Source organism: Podarcis raffonei, chromosome 17 (assembly GCF_027172205.1).
Source record: "Podarcis raffonei isolate rPodRaf1 chromosome 17, rPodRaf1.pri, whole genome shotgun sequence".
In the NCBI taxonomy this organism is placed as follows: Eukaryota; Metazoa; Chordata; class Lepidosauria; order Squamata; family Lacertidae; genus Podarcis; species Podarcis raffonei.
Genome location: NC_070618.1, coordinates 38278554 through 38298785, shown reverse-complemented (window position 1 = coordinate 38298785; position 20232 = coordinate 38278554). Strand labels below are relative to the sequence as shown.

Genomic DNA, 20232 nt, shown 5'->3' with positions numbered 1-20232 from the left:
GCCACTGGTGATGAATTGACCTAGCAAGATCAGTGCATGAGAGAGAGAGAGAAAGTATCTCAGGTGTATTACAGGAAATGGGAGAAAATATTAAAGATGGCCATTCCTTCTATAAACAAGAAGTAGCTTTTGTTTATTAAACTGTTATTCGTATATTTACTTATCACATTTTTATCCCACCTTTCCTCCAAGGTGCTCAAAGTGGCATGCATGGTCCTCTTCCTCCCCGTTTTATTCTCACAATTCTGTGATGTACTTTAGATTGAGAGACTGTGACTGGTCCAATGAGCTTCATGGTCATGGGGAGATTCGAACCCAGGACTCTACACCTTGGGATGTAGAGGGCCATACTGGAAATAAGCAAGCAAACAAACAAGGGATTAATAAATGAAAGGGGCTGCGGGGGTGGGGGAGAGAAACATCCAGGTTATGTTTGTGCAGATGTATGTATGTGGCAAGGTTGTCTTTTTAATTTTCTGCTAACACCCATGTTGCCTTTCTGACAGGTTCTCTTTCTGCAGTGGGGAGACCTGTGGCGCCACACTCTGACAAGGACTTCTCCTCCGCCTCTTCCATGGCTTGGTCCCCTGGCTGGCCTCTATAACACTTTGTGGCCCCTCCATCTGGGGCTCTGTAGGATGAACAGAGGACACCACTGTGACTGAGCAGGGAAGCTGAGCAGGTTACTATCCGGGGCATGGGGGGGGGTCAAAGTTATTTCCTGGAATTACTTCCTTTCCTTCCAGTGAACGGCTTTTCCTGTTCCATCCCCACAGGTTTCTCCTTCTGTCTACCAGGCTGACCTAGCCCAAGGCAACTCTTCACCCCCTGCCCCCTTTCCCCACACCTTTGCCCAGCATAGCTCAGCTCAGCTGCAGCTTCACCTCCACCATGGGAGACATGGCCAACAGCTCCGTGGATTTCTACCCCAAAGGCCAACGGCGAGAGTTGAACCATGCGGGTGGCTTTGGCTGCACCCTGGCGGAGTTGCGCTCCCTCATGGAGCTGCGTGGGGCCGAGGCGATCCAGAAAGTCCAGGAGACCTACACCGATGTCAATGGGCTCTGCAGGAGACTCAAGACCTCCCCCACTGAAGGTACCAGGCTTTGGGTAGGGCTGGGTGGGCAGAATAGGCAGGCAGTCCCCACAGTCTCCCGTGCTTAAGAACAGAAGGAGAGAGCCTGCTGGCTCAGGGAATTGAATCCAGGATCCTGTTCTCACAGTGGCCAACCAGATTCGTGTGGGAATCTGGCACGCAGGACCCAAGCACAAGAGCTCTCACTCTTTCTATGGTTTCTAGGAACTGGTATTCAGAAGCATTACTGTTGTTGTTGTTAGTCATTTAGTCATGTCCGACTCTTCGTGACCCCCTGGACCAGAGCACACCAGGCACTCCTGTCTTCCACTGCCTCCCTCATGTTCTTAGCTTCAAGAACACTGTCCCACCATCTCGCCCTCTGTTGTCCCCTTCTCCTTGTGTCCTCCATCTTTCCCAACATCAGGGTCTTTTCCATGAGGTGGCCAAAGTATTGGAGCCTCAGCTTCAGGATCTGTCCTTCCAGTGAGCACTCAGGGCTGATTTCCTTCAGAATGGAGAGGTTTGATCTTCTTGCAGCCCATGGGACTGTCAAGAGTCTCCTCCAGCACCATAATTCAAAAGTATCAATTCTTCGGCGATCAGCCTTCTTTATGGTCCAGCTCTCACTTCCATACATCACTACTGGGAAAACCATAGCTTTAACTATATGGACCGTTGTCGGCAAGGTGATGTCTCTGCTTCTTCTTTTTTACTACCTCTGACATTTATGACATTTGTTCACACAACCCTTGCACACCAGTCCAAAGCCACAGCTACAGTGAGAGCTTGAAAACTTCTGGCCAGATTCGGAATGTTTCAGCAGGCTACTTCCTTGAATTTTGGGCTTTGTAGTTTTGTTTTATTTATTGCTTTTAGCCCTTTTATTTAGGCTGCACACACCCCATGCCTTTAAAGTGCATGATTTCTCCCAATCCTGGGAATTGTGGTTTGTGAAGGGTGATGGGGGGTTGCGGGGATAAACTACAGTTATTGGGCTACCCACATTTAGCTTTCTTTGCTTTCTTTGACTCATGCAGTTTAAACTTAAACCCCAGATCGCAAAATGTCTGTTCTCTTACTTGTTAAGAAACCTGTATCTCTCCACCCGAATTGCCCCCTATCTGTAGAGCTGGGGATACAACCTCAGAGCCTCCAGATTGTCCTGCTCTGTGAGAACAGGATCCAGGAGCACTGGCTCTTAAACTTGCCAATTTTTGAGACTGCCGGCTTTTTAACATGCTCCTGCTTCTGACCCTTTAGTGGCAGCTCTGCGACAAACAAGCAAGTGATAATATTTGCCTCCAGTGTCTTTTTAAAACTCCACTTGCTGATTTCTCATTATCATACTTTCATCAGAGGAATGGAACAGTCCAGTCTGTCCCATCTCAACCTAATTTTACATGTTTTGAAATGTGTTAAATGTGCTTTTATTTTATTTTTGATCCACTTATGTTTGCCACTCTGGGCTCCTTTGGGTGGAAGAGAAGGATATAAATTTAATTAATCTATTAATAACAATGGTGTTGTTGTTGTTGATGATGATACTTTTTATTATCACCAGCAAATCTTATTTTTATCCCAGAATTAATAGGAGCCAATGATCCTGGCTCCTAGAGTGCCATAGTCTAAAGGTGGGGAATGTTGGATGTTGTTGGAATGCAACTCCCTGTCCTCCTGGCATTTGTCCCTGCTGGCTGGGGCTGGTGGGACTTGGAATCCCCAAAACAGGCAGGATTAAACTATGCTGTGTGCATGGAATGAGGTCCACTTGCACCTTGGAGTGCAAAAAGCATGCATGGCATGGGGGAAGTTTTTTCTCCATCTCTCACAGTACTTGATCCCTGGGTCACCCAATGAAGCTGAACTATGAGAAATTTAGAGCAGGCAAAGAGGACTTCTGTACCATAGTTAAAACAATGAAATGTTCTGAGATGTGGAATGAAATTAGACGGATACTTGGAAGACAAGGCCCTCTATGGTTCTTTGCCATGATGGCTTTATATTACCGCAGGGGCAGTCTGCCTCATGAATACCAGCAGCAGGAAAAGGCTATTGGCCTCATCTGCCTGAGCTTCCCATAGACATGCAGTTGGCTCCTTTGGTCTGATCCCTCTTCTTATGAGGCTGAGATGCAGCTACTTCTCAGTTGTGGAAGAAGACCAGCTCTTTATTACAGTTTGTTTTAGTCTTAGACTGACAGGCATAGCTTCATGGCAATTTCTAGGTTTAAGTATAGTGAATCACTATGGCATGATTATTACTATTATTGCTATTGTTATTTATAATCTAACCAATGTTCATCTGTTTAGTCAATTCTGCTGCTGTGTTTGCCACTCAGAAGCAAAATTGGCTGATGGATTGCTGGAGGCATAAACGCTAAAAATTGATTCGTGTTTTGCAGACTTCCAATTCAGACTTTGGAAGTGTTGTTTCCTTCAGAGATAATAGGGTCAGGGCCAAGGTACTGCTAAAAAGCAAGCATTAGTCGTCCTCTGCAAACGCTTGGAAATAAGTCCAGTTGAACGCAATCTGAGGTTTGGTCTATGGACACAAGGATGTGGTGAGGATGAATCAGCTGAGCCATGAAAACATAGCAGCATAGAAAGTTGTCTTACACTGAGTCAGACCATTGGTCCACCTTGCTTCAGTATCAACCAGTCCTACCTGGAGATGTCAGGGACTGGACCTGGGACCTTCTGCATGCTAAGCTAGGACCCGTCCCCAGGCAGCAGAATGGTCCATACCCCCTTAAGCTTTTGAGCAGACGGGACTTTCTTCCTAGTAAATGTGTTTAGGATGTGTTAAGGGAGTGAAGGCAAAGGCTGAGCAAAGCTTGTGAGGTTTCACTCCCAGTATAAATGGATAGAAGTGGAGCTGTGCCACCTTTAGCTTCCAGCTTCTGCTTCCCTTGACACAGCAAGGGAACTGGGCTGGTTGGCCATCAAAGGTTAATACAGACAGGCGCTAATAGCCAACTGGGTTTGATTTGGTAGTCCATGAAAAGAAGGAAGCGCACCCCTCCTGCGGGCAGCTTGACCCAAAGCTTGCTATCCTTCTTTGATGGTTGCATAAACCAGTGTCTTTGCCTAGGCCACGCTTCATCAAAGGGAGAAAGTGAGCTCTGCCTTTCCTTTTTGATCCTCTGTGCCATTCAGCATTGACATTTAAAAGCTCTGGTGTCAGAAATGGATCCCCTCCTGCTTCATCATCTGTTCAGTTCTGAATTCGTGGCAAGGGAAGAGAGAAGGGGCAGAGTATCTGTTGTGCATGCAGAAGGCCCCAGGGGAAACCCCTGCCAGAATCTCTTGAGAGCTGCTGCCAGCCAGTGTAGACAATACTGACTAGGTGGACCAATGGCCTGACTCCATATAAAATGGAATTCTATGTTCCTAAGACTTGACAGTAAGTTTATGGTGAGAAAGTGGAAAAGAAACTTCACTCACTCTTCAATAAAACCATGGTACTCAAAGAACTAGCCAGGGCTCCCTGAGGACACTGATTCCCCCCTGATCCCATCTCATCCACTTGTTTTGCAACAAGTTTTCAGACCCATGTTCACACTTCCCCTCTCCTTACCACTGTGACTTACATGGGCGACCATGTGGGTTGGTCAGTGTGTGTGGTTCCAGAGGCAGAAGGGAAGATTTAGCTACCAATTCTGATCTGCAGAATTGGAGCGTGGTTGAGAAGGCTCTTATACCTGAGAACCCCCACATTGCGTTCCCCTCCTACCCCACCTTGGCATTGCAGTCTCTGCTGTGATTCCAAATACTGTCTCCCATATCTAAAGGAACTGTACCTCCAGTTAGCAGATGTTGGGGGGAAACAACAAAGAATTGCCCCTGACTCTGCCTTCTTCATTTGTGAGTTTTCCAGAGCAGTGTTCAAATTATGGGGGGGGGGGAGAGAAAGGGAAAACAGAGGCCAGTGCCCTACCTTTTCAGACAGCCACTTGGCTCCTGTCTGAGAAGATTAAGGGGCATGATTTGGCTAACAATGGGGGGAAATAATTCACAATTTCATTAAAAGCCCCCTTCCTCCCTATTACAACCCATTTGAACACTCTCCAAGACGCATCCAGTTGCCAGATAGAGCACTAGACTAGACGGACTCAACATAGGCAGCTCTAACACTATTAGGACCTTTGGCATTTGTGACTCATTCACTGGCTATTTCTGTCTGGGTTGAAGATTTTCATAAAACCCGGGTCACTGAAAGGTGGAAGAAGAGAATAGTCCGAGGAGACATGGCCCAGCTGCATTGTTAAAGCTAAGTGGGTGGGGTTGTGACTTAAATCACTCTGAGCAGATGTAAGTAAGATAGCAGGTGAGTGAATGGGTAGGTTAGTGTATGTCTGAATTAACAGTACGAATGCGTGTGTGTAAGGGTGGGTGTGGATGTGTGCTTAATCTGCCTGTTGGTCTGCCCCTCAGCACAGTGAAGGGTGTGAAAAGAAAGAGTGCCTCAGAACACATGCAGAATATATTTCATTTAGCAGCTAGTGAGTGACCAAAGACAGCCCTCACACTTCTGGGTTTAGGGGCAGGATATCCAGTCTATCGAAGGCATTTCTCCCAGGTGTGGGGGTGGTTTGTTTTTAAAGACCTGCCCCTGACCATGGTTAATGGCCAGCATCTGCTATAGGTTCAAATCTTGGCATGCCCATGTTTGCATCCCTCTTCCCTTTGTCTGTGTGTGGGGAGGCGGTGGGGGCTTGGTCTGCTCAGGCGGTCCCCTCTTAGCCCCCTGTAAGGCTCCTTCCTCTGAGGGCAATGATGCCTGACGAGGAGACCTTCGGAAACTGCCAGAAGATTCATGGCAGACTGGTCCAGCCGCCTGCCTGCATCTCTCTCTTTGCCGGTTTCCCCTTGAATTGTCCTTGAGGTTGCGGCAGCAGCAGCAGCAGCAGCAGCCGGTACTGTCTCTCTGCTGCAGGGAGCTAAAGGCTTCTTTCCCCATCACACAGAGAGGAGAAGGGAAGGAGAAATCAGGCAAATGAGGAGGGCAGCAGGTGCCTGCAACTGAGGAGGAGCAGGGGAGGGAGCGGGAGCTGTCTGAGCAAGGCTTTGGGGAGGAGGAAGTGGGGAGAGAAACAGGGAGCATTCCAAATGCAATGGTTGCTGGCAGGTTGTCTGCATGAGGGGATGCAAAGGAAGGCTCCAGGGCTCCTGTACTTTTACTTCTTGGGTCCAGATTTGGATGGTGTCACTCCCCCCCCCTCCATCCCATGCAGCAAGCCACACCTGCTGATATTTCCTCTTCCATCCATCACTGATAACAGGAGTCCTATCTTTAGGCACTTCCAGCCTGTCACTATTTCGGGGTGGGATTCAATCACACACTGGCAAATTCAGGACATCTCCACACTTACATTTCCTCCGCGCTCTCCAGCAGAAAACCCAAATTGCCATTTGTTGTGTGTCAGCTTTAAAAAGCAGGTTTTCACGGGGAAAGCTCTGGGGCAAAAAAAAGGTGCTCAGACATGGAGCTTTAAAGCTGTGCCTGGAAAGAGCAGGGCTAAAGGGGAGTATGGATAAGCCCCCAGGATGTGCATTTGCAGCTGATTGGGGAAACTTGCTCAGTAAACCCACTTCTGCAAAAAAAATCAGGCTTCCTGCATGAGGAAAGTGGTGGGAAAATGCACTGGGAAGTGTGGGGCAACACTTGCCTTGATGCATCTGTCTTCCTGCCTCCCCACAAACCAATCAGAATGAACAGTCAGTAAATAGTCAGCACCATCTAATCTCCCTGCAGACAAATCAGGCTCAACACTCAACAAGCAGGTCTTCTAGAAGTGCCCCCCCCCCCGCATCTGGCCCCTGCACTGTTTTTCTGACCAAAATCCACACACCCAGGCTGCTGTTTCCACAGGAGGAAAAAATAGGAGGTAGGAATGCAGCTCGGGGAGGGGGGATATTGGTCAGGAAAATGGCCTGAGGGGTAAGGGTTAAACACACACACACCCCACACACTTCTTTCCTTCCTTCCCCAAACCACTTCTCCAGTCAAAGTCACTTGAGGCTGACCCTTGAGGAAACAAGCAGGGGTCCAGTTCAGGGAACTGTGGGCATTGCATGTCACCTCTGATTGGTGTTTTTATAAACGAGGCTTCAGTCTCATTAAGAATTCCTGATAATAATGTGTGTACAGTGCTTTGGAAACTTTGCATGTTGTAAATCAAAGTACTGTGTGTGCGCACACACAAAATCCTCCAGATTAAACAGAACAACAAAGTCAAAAGAGACCCAAAGGCCAAGTGGTTAAGTGTCACCCCAGCTCAGCCACTCTGTGTTAGAGGCCTCACTGCCAGGACCAGCTCCAGACATTTTGCTGCAAACGCAACCCAAGTCAAAGGGCCTTATAACTAGGCTGGTTGATTGCTGTTGGCAGCTAAGGCACAACATCTTGCGAGCTCCTCTCCCTGGCAGCAAAAAACAAATAATAATAAATTTAAAAGTCACATGGTGCTGTCTTGCTGTGGCTTTCAAAATCAGCTGTGTGAGATAGTTTCCTCACTCTGCCTAATAGTAGGGCCAGCCCTGTTCACGGCCACAAGTGGAATATAATATGGGCTGAAGGTAGAATTGCTCTAAGCATCAAGTGTGACTGAAAAAAGTCATCCTTTTTCACCAGGGGGAAGTCCTCATCCCGTACTTGGAGTTTCTCAATGTGTGAGAGGGAGCAAACAATTTGATTGGAGGGAGTGATGGTGATTCAGATCTGCCTGCAGCACTACAAAATCCAAGTTGAATGTTCAGGGGGAGAGAAGCAATAGCATCAGAGACAGGAAAATGTCAGTAGATCCCTTCTTGGCCTCAAACTTCTCAGGCATCTGTGCCATCTTGTCCATCAAACAGCAACTCTCTCCTTGATCTTTATAGACTCTCTTTATTACAATCACCCCCAAAATACTTTGGGCACAGTTCCCCTGCATGCTTCCCAAACAAGTCACACTGTGTTCAGGAGAGCTTACACCTTAGCAAATGCATTTAGAATTGCAGCTTTATTATATAGCACCATCAAGGTTTATGGCATTTTGTTTTCTAATCTAAGGAGAAAAGACTGGCCCTTGTTTTCCACCTGTGGGCAGAGGGTCACTTCTGGACAACCTGTTTATTAAGTGTTCATCTCGATATGTTTGCACAAAGTTTGTGGAGAGGTTACATGACGGCCGCTTCCTGACTGTCACTATATTTTGATGGGATTCAATCACAAAGCAGCAAATTCTGGCACGGCTGGGAAGCCTCTCACAAGCCCACATTCTCCAAAGGTTGAAAAATGCACTGGAACGCAACAGTATCTAATATCCCTGCAAGCAAGCAAACAAACAAACAAACAAACGTGCATATTAAATAGCCAATGTTGTCTAATCTCCCTGCCAACAAATCAGGATGAATTGCTCAGTAACTAGGTTGTCTGGAAGCTCCTGGTGTTGGCTGTTTATTCAGCATTCATTCTGATTTGTTTGAGATGGGGGGGAGGTGCAGGTTTAACCCTTTCCCCAGAGGAGCAGTGGGAGGCACCAGACGGGAACCCCCAGGGAAGAGGGCTCAGAGTCAGAGGATTGGTGGTGGGCAGTGGCGTAGCGTGGGTTGTCAGCACCCGGGGCAAGGCAAGTAATTTGCGCCCCCTAACCCGTGGATTTTAGTAGGGGCAGAGAGCTGCGAGTGCGAGCGCGCCCCCCCCAGATGTTGCGCCCGGTGCGGCCAGCCCCCCCTGCACCCCCCACGCTACACCACTGGTGGTGGGATGACAATGAGTGGTCAGAGCAGAGCTGTAGCCCTGGGTGAAGCCTCCAGAGGGGCACCAACGAGGCTTGCAGCCTGTGTGTGTTTGTGTGCTGGTGATGCCAAACTGGGTTTTTGACCCAGGTGAAATAAAGCCTTGTTTCACCCCTGGGTCAGAGGGAGAAGGAGCAGATTGGGAGGCAGTGTCAGTGGAATCTGAATCCCTGGCTTTGGGAAGGTAGTCATACCTAGTCAGAGGGACTCAGGGTTGCTGTGATCTGCTGGCCGGTCTCTTTCATGGCCAGCTGTGGAGGGGATCTGACAACAGACCCTGAGTTGTGGTTCCTGCTGGCTGCCTGGGTCTCTGACATTTTTAATATTTCACAAAGCCCTCCCACCCTGAGTCCAAGGCTAAGCAAAGGAAGAGAGAATGACTGCAGTGCTACCCTGGGGCTCTTTCATCTCACAGGAGTGGGATCCGAGCCTGGGGCGAAGGCCTCCTCCATCGCCACAGGTGTTAACTCTTTGAAATGTCTATAATACAGGTGTACAGCAGTTCAGGACAAATTTTGCTGTGTGAGAACAGTGCTTTCGGCATTGTTGTCTGTTTCTTGAGAATACTTGGGATGTCCATGCTTTCCTGCATTTTGCAGTTGAAAATAGTAACACTCTTGTGTGATAAATTCTTATTAGCATGAGAAAGGATCGCTGTCTTGACTGCACATTGCTAAAGTCTCTTCCCCGCTTGCTCTATGAAGTTAAACTGGCCATCCTGACTGCATGCACACCAGGCATTTAAAGCACATTTCCCCACCCCCAAGAATCCTGGGAGCTGTAATTTGTTAATGGTGCTGCGAATTGTAGCTTGCTGGGGGGTAAACTACAGTTTCCAGAATTCTTTGAAGTGTGAGCTCTCAATGTGCTTTAAATGTGCGGTGTGTATACAGCTGATAACATTTACTTGAAACAAAAGAAAATACCGTATTTTTCCTTGTAGAAGACAATGCTTTTTGCTAAAAAGGTTTAGACAAAATTTGGGGGTCATCTTATACACGGATGGTGAATGCACAGGGGTTAAAAAAACAAAACACTACTTATGGTACCTTCCTGTGGCTGCCATGATGAACCTGTCTGGGGAACCTGTGGCCTTCAAGATATTTGTTGGACTACAATTCCCACCATTCCTGACCATTGCCTTTGCTGCCTGAGGCTGATGAGTCTAACAGCATCTAGAGGGCCAGAGATTCCCCATCCCCGGCTTAGAGGACACACCAGTCAGGAAGCCAGGCAATGACTTTATTGGACCTCTCTTTGGCTGCTTCCAGACAACCTGTTTACAGTGGTACCTCAGGTTAAGAACTTAATTTGTTCTGGAGGTCCACTCTTAACCTGAAACTGTTCTTAACCTGAGGTACCACTTTAGCTAATGGGGCCTCCCGCTGCCACCGCACCGCTGCCGTGCAATTTCTGTTCTCATCCTGAAGCAAACTTCTTAATCTGAGGTACTATTTCTGGGTTAGCGGAGTCTGTAACCTGAAGCATCTGTAACCTGAAGCATCTGTAACCCAAGGTACCACTGTACTGAGCATTCATCCTGAATTGTTTCCAGGGAGATTAGAGGAGGTTGGATATATAATGAGCATTTGTTCTGATTTGCTTATGAGGTTAGATTATGTTGCACCAAAACAAGTGTTCCCCAACCTTTCCACTGCATTTCACTTTCCCTCACTTTGTGGGGAAGTGGGTTTATTGCAGAAGACCTCCCAATCAACTATAACTATACATCCTGAATTTGCCAGTACAGTAGTACCTCGGGTTATAAACACTTCGGGTTACAAACACTTCAGGTTACAAACACTTCGGGTTACAAACTCCACTAACCCGGAAGTAGTACCTCGGGTTGAGACCTTTGCCCCAAGATGTGAATAGAAACCGCGCGGTGACGGCGCGGCAGGAGCAGGAGGGAGAAAGGATGTTGGGAACTGGAAATTACACAAAGAGACACTAGAGATGGAAGGGACCTTCAAAAGCCATCCACCCAACCCCTCACCAATTCAGGAAATCCACTCTTTGTTTTTTAAATGTATTTTTCCTAGTACGTTTGAACTTTACACACCACTTGGAGCATTTGTATGGAAAAGCAGGCAACAGCCCTCCATAAATCACCTAGTTTTGGAATTACAACTTGTACAGCTTGATGTCATCTGCTCTCTCTTCTTCCCCCCTCCACCTCCGCAGGACTCTCGGACAACACAGCTGACCTGGAAAAGAGAAGGCAGATCTACGGACAGAACTTCATCCCCCCAAAAAAGCCTAAGACCTTCCTGCAGTTAGTATGGGAGGCCCTCCAAGATGTGACACTGATCATTCTTGAAATTGCTGCCATAATCTCCCTGGGGTTGTCTTTTTATGCTCCACCAGGCGAAGAAAGCGAAGGTGAGATGTGCTCCTTATAGAGTCATTAGATCTGTTGGAGAGCAGAACTCCCTTCTCAAGGAGGTCATGGCCTGCTAGTCTTGGAATTAAAGGAAGAAGGCGGGCTCTGAGCCAACCTATCTAGGATATTGCCTTTCCCATAAGACCCTGCAGCAGGGCTGGCAGCCTGTGGCCCTCCAGAAGATGTTGAGCTGTATCATCATTCACCATTGGCTGTGAGGGCCTGGGCTGATGGGAGTTGGAAGTCCAGCAACACCTGAAGAGCCATAGGTTCCCCTATTAGCTAGCTAGCTGGTCACCTTATGTCCCACCTGAAGTTAAGAGCCCAGGGCAGCTAGCATTCATTAAACAACAATATCAGGTCTTAAGCAGGCATTTGAAGCAAAGTGCTGAAGTGCTTGCTTAATATTACAAGGCAAGGTGTCCCACAGCCTAGGTGCTAACAGACTTGAATGCCCTTCTATCTTGTAGAAGCAAGGTCAGCTTCATATGTTGGGGGTCCCAGGCCTGATCTCAGGCCCACACAGACTGCCTTTGGCTTCACAATGCTGAGGTCAAAACTAAGATCTGTCTTTCAACAGAAGATCAATGTGCCTTCTTGAAACATCCATCGAATCAACAACTATTTCTGCTTTCCAGTCTTCTGAAATTTATCGAGTTCTCCATCACTTTCCACTGACTGCTCCATTTATCTACTCTGCTGACTCATTCGTTTTCCTGTTCCTATGAAGTACTTTTAATGTACAAAGTGTATTATGTGATTCTCTACTTCTTTCAGCTGCATAACAACCCTCTGAGGTAGAGGACTGCTATTCTCATAGTCCTCCTGCACAAGTCCATGTCTGAACTGGGCTTTACACTCCAAGCGTACCCATGCAATGACCCATTTAGGGTAGCCTTTGGCAAACATCCAGATCCACGTAGTTGTGGTTGGTAGTTAACAACAAGCAAATTCACCAAGATAAATTTATATTTATGGAACATACCTGAAGGTTGTGAGATGTTCAGGACATATGTACACCAGAAAATTAACTTGCCTCATTCACAGAATGGGAACTGACAATCTGGAAGAAGGACTAGGGATAGGTGATTTAGGTAATTTCAGACTCTGGACTTCATGATCTTACTGTCTACCCCCCACCCCTGCTTTAGATGGCAAAGTGATCTGCTGAGCAGGGCCCCAGACCTCTGGCTTTAATAAAAATTCTGTACCACTTGATTGTAAGAAAACACCTCAAAGACTTAAGGCAGGTATGGGGAAATGGTGGCCTTCTAGAGGCTGTTGTACCCCAACTCCCACCATCCCCACTCAGTGGCTAAGAATGATGGGAGTTGTCATCCAGTGTCTTCTGGAGGTACCTTGGTTCCTCATCCCTGACTGAAGGATGACATGGTCATAATGATAGTAGTCTCCTCCCTCTCCAACACCTTCTTTTTCTCCCCCATTTTCCTAGTCTGCGGGAACGTGGCAGCCAGCGCAGAGGATGAGGGTGAGTCAGAAGCTGGTTGGATTGAGGGTGCTGCCATCCTGCTCTCGGTGATCTGTGTAGTGTTGGTCACAGCCTTCAATGATTGGAGTAAGGAGAAGCAGTTCCGAGGTCTGCAGAGCCGCATAGAGCAGGAGCAGAAGTTTGCCGTCATCCGCAATGGGCAACAGGTCCAGATCCCTGTGGCTGAACTGGTTGCCGGGGACATTGCTCAAATCAAATATGGTAAGGGACAAGGAAGGGTCTGGGCGGGCTGGGCTGGATTCATTACTGGGGGCCTGCTGAAAGCGTGGCTGTTACAGGGAGAGCCTGGGTAATGATATCAAGATAAACTTTTGGGATTTGATCTGTGACAGTCCTGAGATCTAACATCTGCTGAGGAATCCTTGAGATCCTTGCTGCATGAAGGGTGCCTGTGGCATCAGATGGGGCTGGTTCACAGCTGTGGAGCAGTTACCAAGAGCCTACCTCTATGTGAGGTTCCCTTGCAGATGTGATGCATGGGTGCACTGTCAAGAGATTTTCAGTGGCGCATGGGGGGAGAAGGCATCCTCATAATTCCAGGTTCAGAAAGCTCTGCAGTGGTAGAACAACAATTGAGAGCATCCTTCTAGCAGACCACATTTTCCAAACATAGTATATGGACTGGGTAATTAAATGGGCACCCCTGCTAGCGCTAAGAAACTGAGATGGGGTAGAGGACAGAAGGTGGCATTTGGAGACAAACAGCACTATCTTGTGCATGTCTCCTGAGATGCACTGAGTCCTGTGGGAATTACTCCTCTTAGGTAAGTGTTTATAGGATTGCAGCCTAAGCAGAGTTGCTCTTTGAGACCATGGCTCTGACCTGCTTCTTTCTCCAGGTGACTTGCTTCCTGCAGATGGGGTGCTTATCCAGGGGAACGATCTCAAGATTGATGAGAGCTCCTTGACGGGGGAGTCGGATCATGTGCGCAAATCAGTGGACAAGGATCCCATGCTGCTGTCAGGTGAGGGGCACAAGAAAGAAAGGGATGCAGTTCAGGAAAGCCAGAAGGATCATGTGCTGATTTGGTTGCTGTGCACTGACAGTAGCCAGAGGCGGAACTAGCTGCTCCAGCACCCAGCATGCTGTACACCCGGGGACGAGGCCAGTGTCCCAGGGGTGAGACACCCATGGGGCGGAGTGAGCCACCCATGGCAGGCTGTTTCCTGGGCGGGGGGAGGGAGGGAGGGAGCTGCACTGCTTTGCCAGTAGCCTTCCTCCCTTCCCTCTTCCTTTTGACAGTTCAGGGGAGGCTTTCCCCCCCCCCAGGAAGCAGCCCAGGAGTGGGGGGCAATGGCCCGCCACCTGCCTGTGACTCCCAAGCCTCCCCTGAGCTGTCAAAATGAAGGAAGGGGGGAAGGCCGCCGGCAAGGTGTCACAGCTCTGCCCCTTCCCCCGACAGCTCAGGGTAGGCTTGGGAGTCATAGGCCGAATATCACCCCCCTCAGTGATGACACCTGGGCGCACCGCCCCCACCACACACCTCTTCCTCCGCCCCTGACAGTAGCCTCCAAATTCTCTGGTTTCAGGAAACCCTTTCCACTGTGGTGCATCTGCAAGGAACGAGTGTGGCTGCCATAGGGCCCCCTTTGGTTTAAGGAGCTGGGGGCATACTTGCCTCACACAAACTGAGTCTTAAAGCACCACCCACCACTTCTCCTGTAGCTGCTGTCACCACTGCTGATCTTCTCCTTGCAAAGCCCCGGATAAACTTCCGCGGAGCTCCCTGGATCACAACTTGAAAACCTCTCCTGTAGGAGAGCTTGTGAATGCTGCTATGGCACCCATGGTGACTTTGGCATATGCCGAAGGATGTCGGAATGGGTGTCAGGAGCAGAAGTGTGCCCCCGTTGCCTCGGCGACTGGACCAGTTCTCCTTTTGCCTCGGCGACTGGACCAGTTCTCCTTTTGCCTGCCATCAGTTCCAGCTCCTGTTGCAAAACCATACTCTGTTCACAATAAGTATGACAGTCACCCTTGCAACAATATTTTAAAACAAAGTGCAACTGCAAAATGCAACTTATTATTATTATTTATTAGATTTATTACTCGGCCTTCACCATAAGGGTGTGTTACAACAATTGAAAAACACAATATTAAAATAAGTTAAAACAATTTATAACTGAAATAATAGGGTGCGGTCTTCAGCGCAGGGCAAAAGCTATACAATGAAGGGGCCAGATGCATGGACCTCTGTGAGAAGGCATGTTTTCTTATGCTTTTACATGTGTTGGAAGCCACCCAGAGTAGTTGGAGCAACCCAGTCAGATGGCAGGGTACCAATAAAAAAATTATTATTGTTGCTATTCAGTAGCTTAGAAGGCTCTCTCTGCTGATCTTAACACCATTTAGCTTGCAGTAGCACATCTGAAGCACGTTGGGAGCTGTTGCAGGAGCTACTGCAGGAGCCTGGAGGGTTTGGAGGAGATTCTGAAGAGGCTGGGAGAGAACGAGAGAAGATTCTAAGGAGAGTTGAAATTTGGAGAGAGAGCAGAGAGACTAAAGCCTAGCACAGTGAAAGGGAGGGAGAAGGACACATCCAGAGACGGCCATGGAGGAGAAAAAAGCCACTGCCAGCCCCACCCCGAAGTCCCAAAAGCACAGAGCTTTGGGAAGGAGGAAGGAGGGCTCCAGCATCCTGTCACAGGCCTGGCGCCCCCTTCCCAAAGCCCGGGAAGCTTCTGCCCAGCTTAGGGAGGGAGGCGCAATGCTCCGACAAGGTCCAAGACCCCTCCCACCATCTTCCCAAAGCCCACCCATCTCTGGCTCCTCCCAACATCTTGATGTCACATGTGCAACATTGGGACATCACAACATCACACACATGACATAGGGGCCCCCAATCACCCTTGCATGCTGGCGCCTTGCAAGCACCAAGCTAGCACCAAGGCCCATTATTTTTACTATTCTACTAAATTGCATTTTTGCCACCTCCTTTCAGGAAATATGTGGCTGGAGGCACCTCACACTGCTTGAGGACCCTGACAATCTTCCTCCTCATCCATCTACTACAGTTGGCACCCAGGTCCCATAATTCCTGTACAACAAGGGGCTGAAGCTGGGAGAAGTGGGGCTACTCAAGTGATCATTTACTCAACTGTGGGGTGGTATTCAACTAAGTTTTACTCAGAACAGACCCACTGAAATGAATGACTCTTGCTAAGTTAGGTTTGTTCATTTCAATTGGTCTACTCTGAGCAACACTTAGTAGGCTACCATCGCATGGTTTTCAAACTTTCTACCTTCAGGAAACCTTCTGCACCTCATTTTGTCTGTCAAAACACTCATGAACATTTACAAAAGATCCTGGAGGGTGGTCTAGGGGGCATATGCAGAGTGTTGGCCAGAACTTTCAGGCTCACCAATGTCCCACATAAACATCATGTACCTAAAAATCACCCAGTACTTTCCTGTGGCTGCAGATCATGAAGGAAAATTGTTAGTGGCTGGCAAATTACCTTTCAGGGGAGTTGTTTGCCTTTATTGGTCTTCTCATCAAGAAATTCCTGTTAAGCTTCCACGGAACCCCAGTGTTCCCCAGGGCACAGTTGAATGGCCACTGGCCTATGGGATCTTGTAGTGACTCCAAGGGATCTGAGGCGAGGCTTCTGCTCCTGGATTGGTTTGCAACTTTCTTCTGCTACCCTACTGACTCTCCCTTTGTTTTCCCAGGCACCCACGTCATGGAAGGCTCTGGGCGAATGGTTGTTACAGCCGTTGGGGTCAACTCACAGACTGGGATTATCTTCACTTTGCTGGGTGCTGGTGGAGAAGAGGAGGAAAAGAAAGACAAAAAAGGTAATGTATTCCCTCTGGCGTAGGTAAGCCATTCCCCAGTGCATATCTGTAGCCTTTGTGACACATTTCAAGTCTCCATGTTCAGGTCAGCCATTTGTTTACCAATGCAAGAGTGACATGATCAGTCTTTCTCGGGTCCGTCTTTCAACAGTGTTTTCAAAATTGGCCAGCTTTTGTCCACAATGTCTCTCATCTGTGTAGTCAATGCACACAATCATGGTTACAACATAATAGGACCTCACTACTTAGATATTGCCTTCAAGGTCATCAAATTCATTCAAGTGCCCTCAAGTTTAGCATCATCGTGCTGTCCTTGGTTATACAAGCAGTGCTGTGCCTTCAGGCACTCCTTCCCTAAAGAATTCTGGGCACTGTCATTTACCTTTCACAAACAATTTCCAGCCCTTAACAAACTACAATGCCCAGAATTATTTGAGGGAAATAATGTGATTCAAAAGTGCTGCAAAAGTAGAATGTGGACAGAGTCAGTATCCTCACACAGTACTATATTGCTGCCCAGATCTTTCCCTGAATCAGCTGTTTAACTTACACTATTAAACATGTTTGCCTCATATTATAACTCAGCATTATGGGCTCAGTAGCACTGGATACCAAATAAGTATTTTGTGGGCTGTAGATGTTGGCCTGTTGTTCCTGGATAGCAGTTTAGGGGGTTTCTTACGGTGGTGGAGAGGGCTGAGACAGAACTGCACCTCTGTTGGGCTCATTAAATCTCCTGGGCCCACCAGCTTTTCTGGCTCTGTCCCTCTGGTAAGCTTCCCTGTCTGGATTGGATCTTGCCTCTTTCAGTCCCTACTACCTTTTCCTGCGACTTCTCCATCTGTGAAACCAGACACAGCTGTTGCAGACCTTGCTCATCATTCCTTCTTTTGTCTAACATCCTTCACTTCTTGGCAGTCTGAGCCTCTCTTCAGCTTACCTAGATCCCACACTTTAGGCAAAATGGCATACAAAAATGTGTATATTTGAAGAAATCTACACTAAAATACTGATGAGCTTTCACAAGAACTTGTGTGTTTTTAAAAAAAGAAAATCAAAAATTGAAGCAGAAATGCTTGACCAGCCAGCTCTACTGCCAGCCCTCCTCTCAATTTTCCCATCATCCCTTTGCCCTATTGATCCAGATCCAGGTGCAGGTGCAGGTCACCTCTTTTCCCTGACGTAAAACAGTCCCATCCAGCTGTCCTTTGGCACAAGTGTCCTTTCAATGTTCTTGTAGCGACATAGGAGCTGCTTATTCATAGGCAGCTCCTCATGCAACTGGGAGCATTTAAATAGCCCAGTCACATGCACAGAGGTAAACCACGAGGGTCCTTCGCACAGAAAAGGTGCTGCTACTGGAGCAGGGAGAGGGTTTGCTGATTCCATGGGAAAGGCCCATGTGATTGGGCCATTTAAATGTTCTCTCAGTTGCACATGGATAAGTGACTCCCACACAGCCAGGAGAACATCTAAAGGGCATCACAGTGTAATTGCATTTGACTCGGCACTCTTGCTCAACATTGTTGACTCATCTGCCGAATTATGGCTCATCATTTTTGGAGTCTGATTCAGAAAAGAGACTGGTCATGACTCAAAGCCTTCGGCGTTTGTCTCTTTATTGTTGGGCCTTCAGTACAAGAAGGGTTCAACTCATTAACTACCTCAGACCCACATAAGGTGTAGAAACACTGAAGTAACTCCACTCAATCACTCCCAGCACAACAAGGTTCCAGTTTTCAAGGAAAATAGCTCTATAGGATGAAATCTTTTCACTCCTCCCAGTCTTCTCCTTCTGTTGTTTCCAACAGGCAGCCTAATTATGGGGGACAGGGGGTGAGGGGACTCCCTGGTCCTAAATGAGGTAACTGTGCCCCCAAAGAACCAGGTGTGCTGCCTGGGAGTCATTTTGGACTCACAGCTGTCCATGGAGGTGCAGGTTAATTCTGCATTCAGGATGGTTGTCTACCAGCTCCTTTTAATATGCCTGCTGAGACCCCACCTGCCCGTGGACTGTCTCACCAGAGTGGTTCATGTTCTGGTTATCTCCCACTTGGACTGCAATGCATTCTACGTGGGACTACCTTTGAAGATGACTCAGAAACTACAATTAATCCAGAATGCGGATGCTAGACTGGTGACTGGGAATGGCCGATGGGAACATACAAAACTGGTCCAAAGACCTACATTGGCTTCCAGTATGTTTAAGAGTGCTTGTGCTAACCTTTAAAGCCCTAAATGGCCTCAACCCTGTATCCCTGAAGAAGCATCTCCACCCCCATCATTCAGCCCAAATGCTGAGATCCAGCACCAAGGGTCTTCTGATGGTTCCCTCACTGTGAGAAGTTAAGCTACAGGGAACCAGGCAGAAGGCCTTATCAGTAGTGGCACCCGCCGCATGGAACACCCTCCCATCAGATGTCAAGGAAGTAAACAACTATCTGACTTTTAAAACACATCTGGAAGCAGCACTGTAGAGGGAAGTTTTTAATGTTTGATATTTTACTGTGTTTTTGTATTTTATTCGACACTGCCCAGAGTGGCTGGGGCAATCCAGTCAGATGGGCGAGGTACACATAATAAAACCATCATTGTTATTGTTATTGTTAGTACAGTGGAACCTTGGTTCCCGGACAGCTTAGTGGCCGAACAAAATGGCTCCCGAATGCCGCAAACCCACACGTAAGTGTTCCGGTTTGCAAATGTTTTTTGGAAGCCAAACATCTGATGCTGCTTCTGCATGAGTACAGGAAGCTCCTCCAGCCAATTGGAAGCCACGCCTTGGTTTTGAAATGGTTTCAGGAGTTGAACAGACTCCCGGAATGGTTTAAGTTCGAGAACCAAGGTATCGCTGTAGTAGTATATAGATCCGTTCCAATTTGGGTTCAGGCCTGCTCATGGAACTGAGTTGGCCTTTGTCAGATGGATGACCTCTGCAGAGAGCAGGACAGCTGCAGTGTGTCCTTGCTCCTGCTTCCTGATCTCTTGTTGGCATTTGATACCATCAACAAGGGCTGGGCAATATCTGGTTTTCAACATTGTGATATATCAGCAGCTAACCATTGCAATATAGTGAAATAACACAGTGCCTGAAATAACACAGGAAAAGCTGAAAAAGCAGCTGGGCTGTGGAGGGAGAGAGGAGCAACCAGGAGGAAGGGAAGGAGGCTGCCCGCTTGCTTGGGCAAAGGAGCTCCTGCCCCCTCCCTCCCTCTGCAACCCAGCCTCAGCAGAGAGAGCCTGAGAAGGTGCTCCATCTGCCTGCCTGCCTGTGTGCTGGCCTTCGCCAAGCGGAGGAGGCTGCCTCTTTCCTCCTGAGCGACCCAGCTTGCTCGGGCAAAGGCAAACATACAGGGAGTAAAATGCCCTGTGCTGGTGGCAGCCAGGGAGCCACAATGTATTGCCAGCTCAAAAATTCTGAAGCCAGTATCACGATTTGAACTTCATACCAGTTTCAGACTGTTATTGAACTGAAATATCTCCCAGGTCTACCATCAGCCTTCATATTCCCCTGGATCAGCTCTGGGGAATAGGAATTTGGAGCACTGTGTTACGTTGGTTCTGAACCTGCCTTCAGGACCAAGCCCAGAAAGGAGCATTGGGAGAGGGCCTTTTGGCCCCCTGGCGGCTGCATTCTGTCAGTTCACCCTGAAAAATTATTTATTAATGTTTTGTTTTTCT

General features: G+C 48.0%; 1 protein-coding gene across 7 annotated transcripts in view; it reads left to right on the top strand.

Annotated features, from left to right (window-relative positions):
* The first annotated feature begins 759 nt into the window (after window positions 1–759).
* Window positions 760–20232, top strand: part of ATP2B3 (ATPase plasma membrane Ca2+ transporting 3) — a 72740-nt gene continuing 53267 nt past the window's right edge. For 5 of the 7 annotated variants that reach the window (XM_053371090.1, XM_053371084.1, XM_053371089.1 and 2 more), the window contains exons 1-5: window positions 760–1096; window positions 11044–11241; window positions 12696–12953; window positions 13592–13717; window positions 16426–16551. In XM_053371090.1, coding sequence (XP_053227065.1) covers window positions 892–1096; window positions 11044–11241; window positions 12696–12953; window positions 13592–13717; window positions 16426–16551 — 913 coding nt within the window. In that variant the 5' untranslated portion in view covers window positions 760–891. The remainder of the gene's footprint in view (window positions 1097–11043; window positions 11242–12695; window positions 12954–13591; window positions 13718–16425; window positions 16552–20232) is intronic. The other 2 variants (XM_053371086.1, XM_053371085.1) reach the window with 1 other exon arrangement.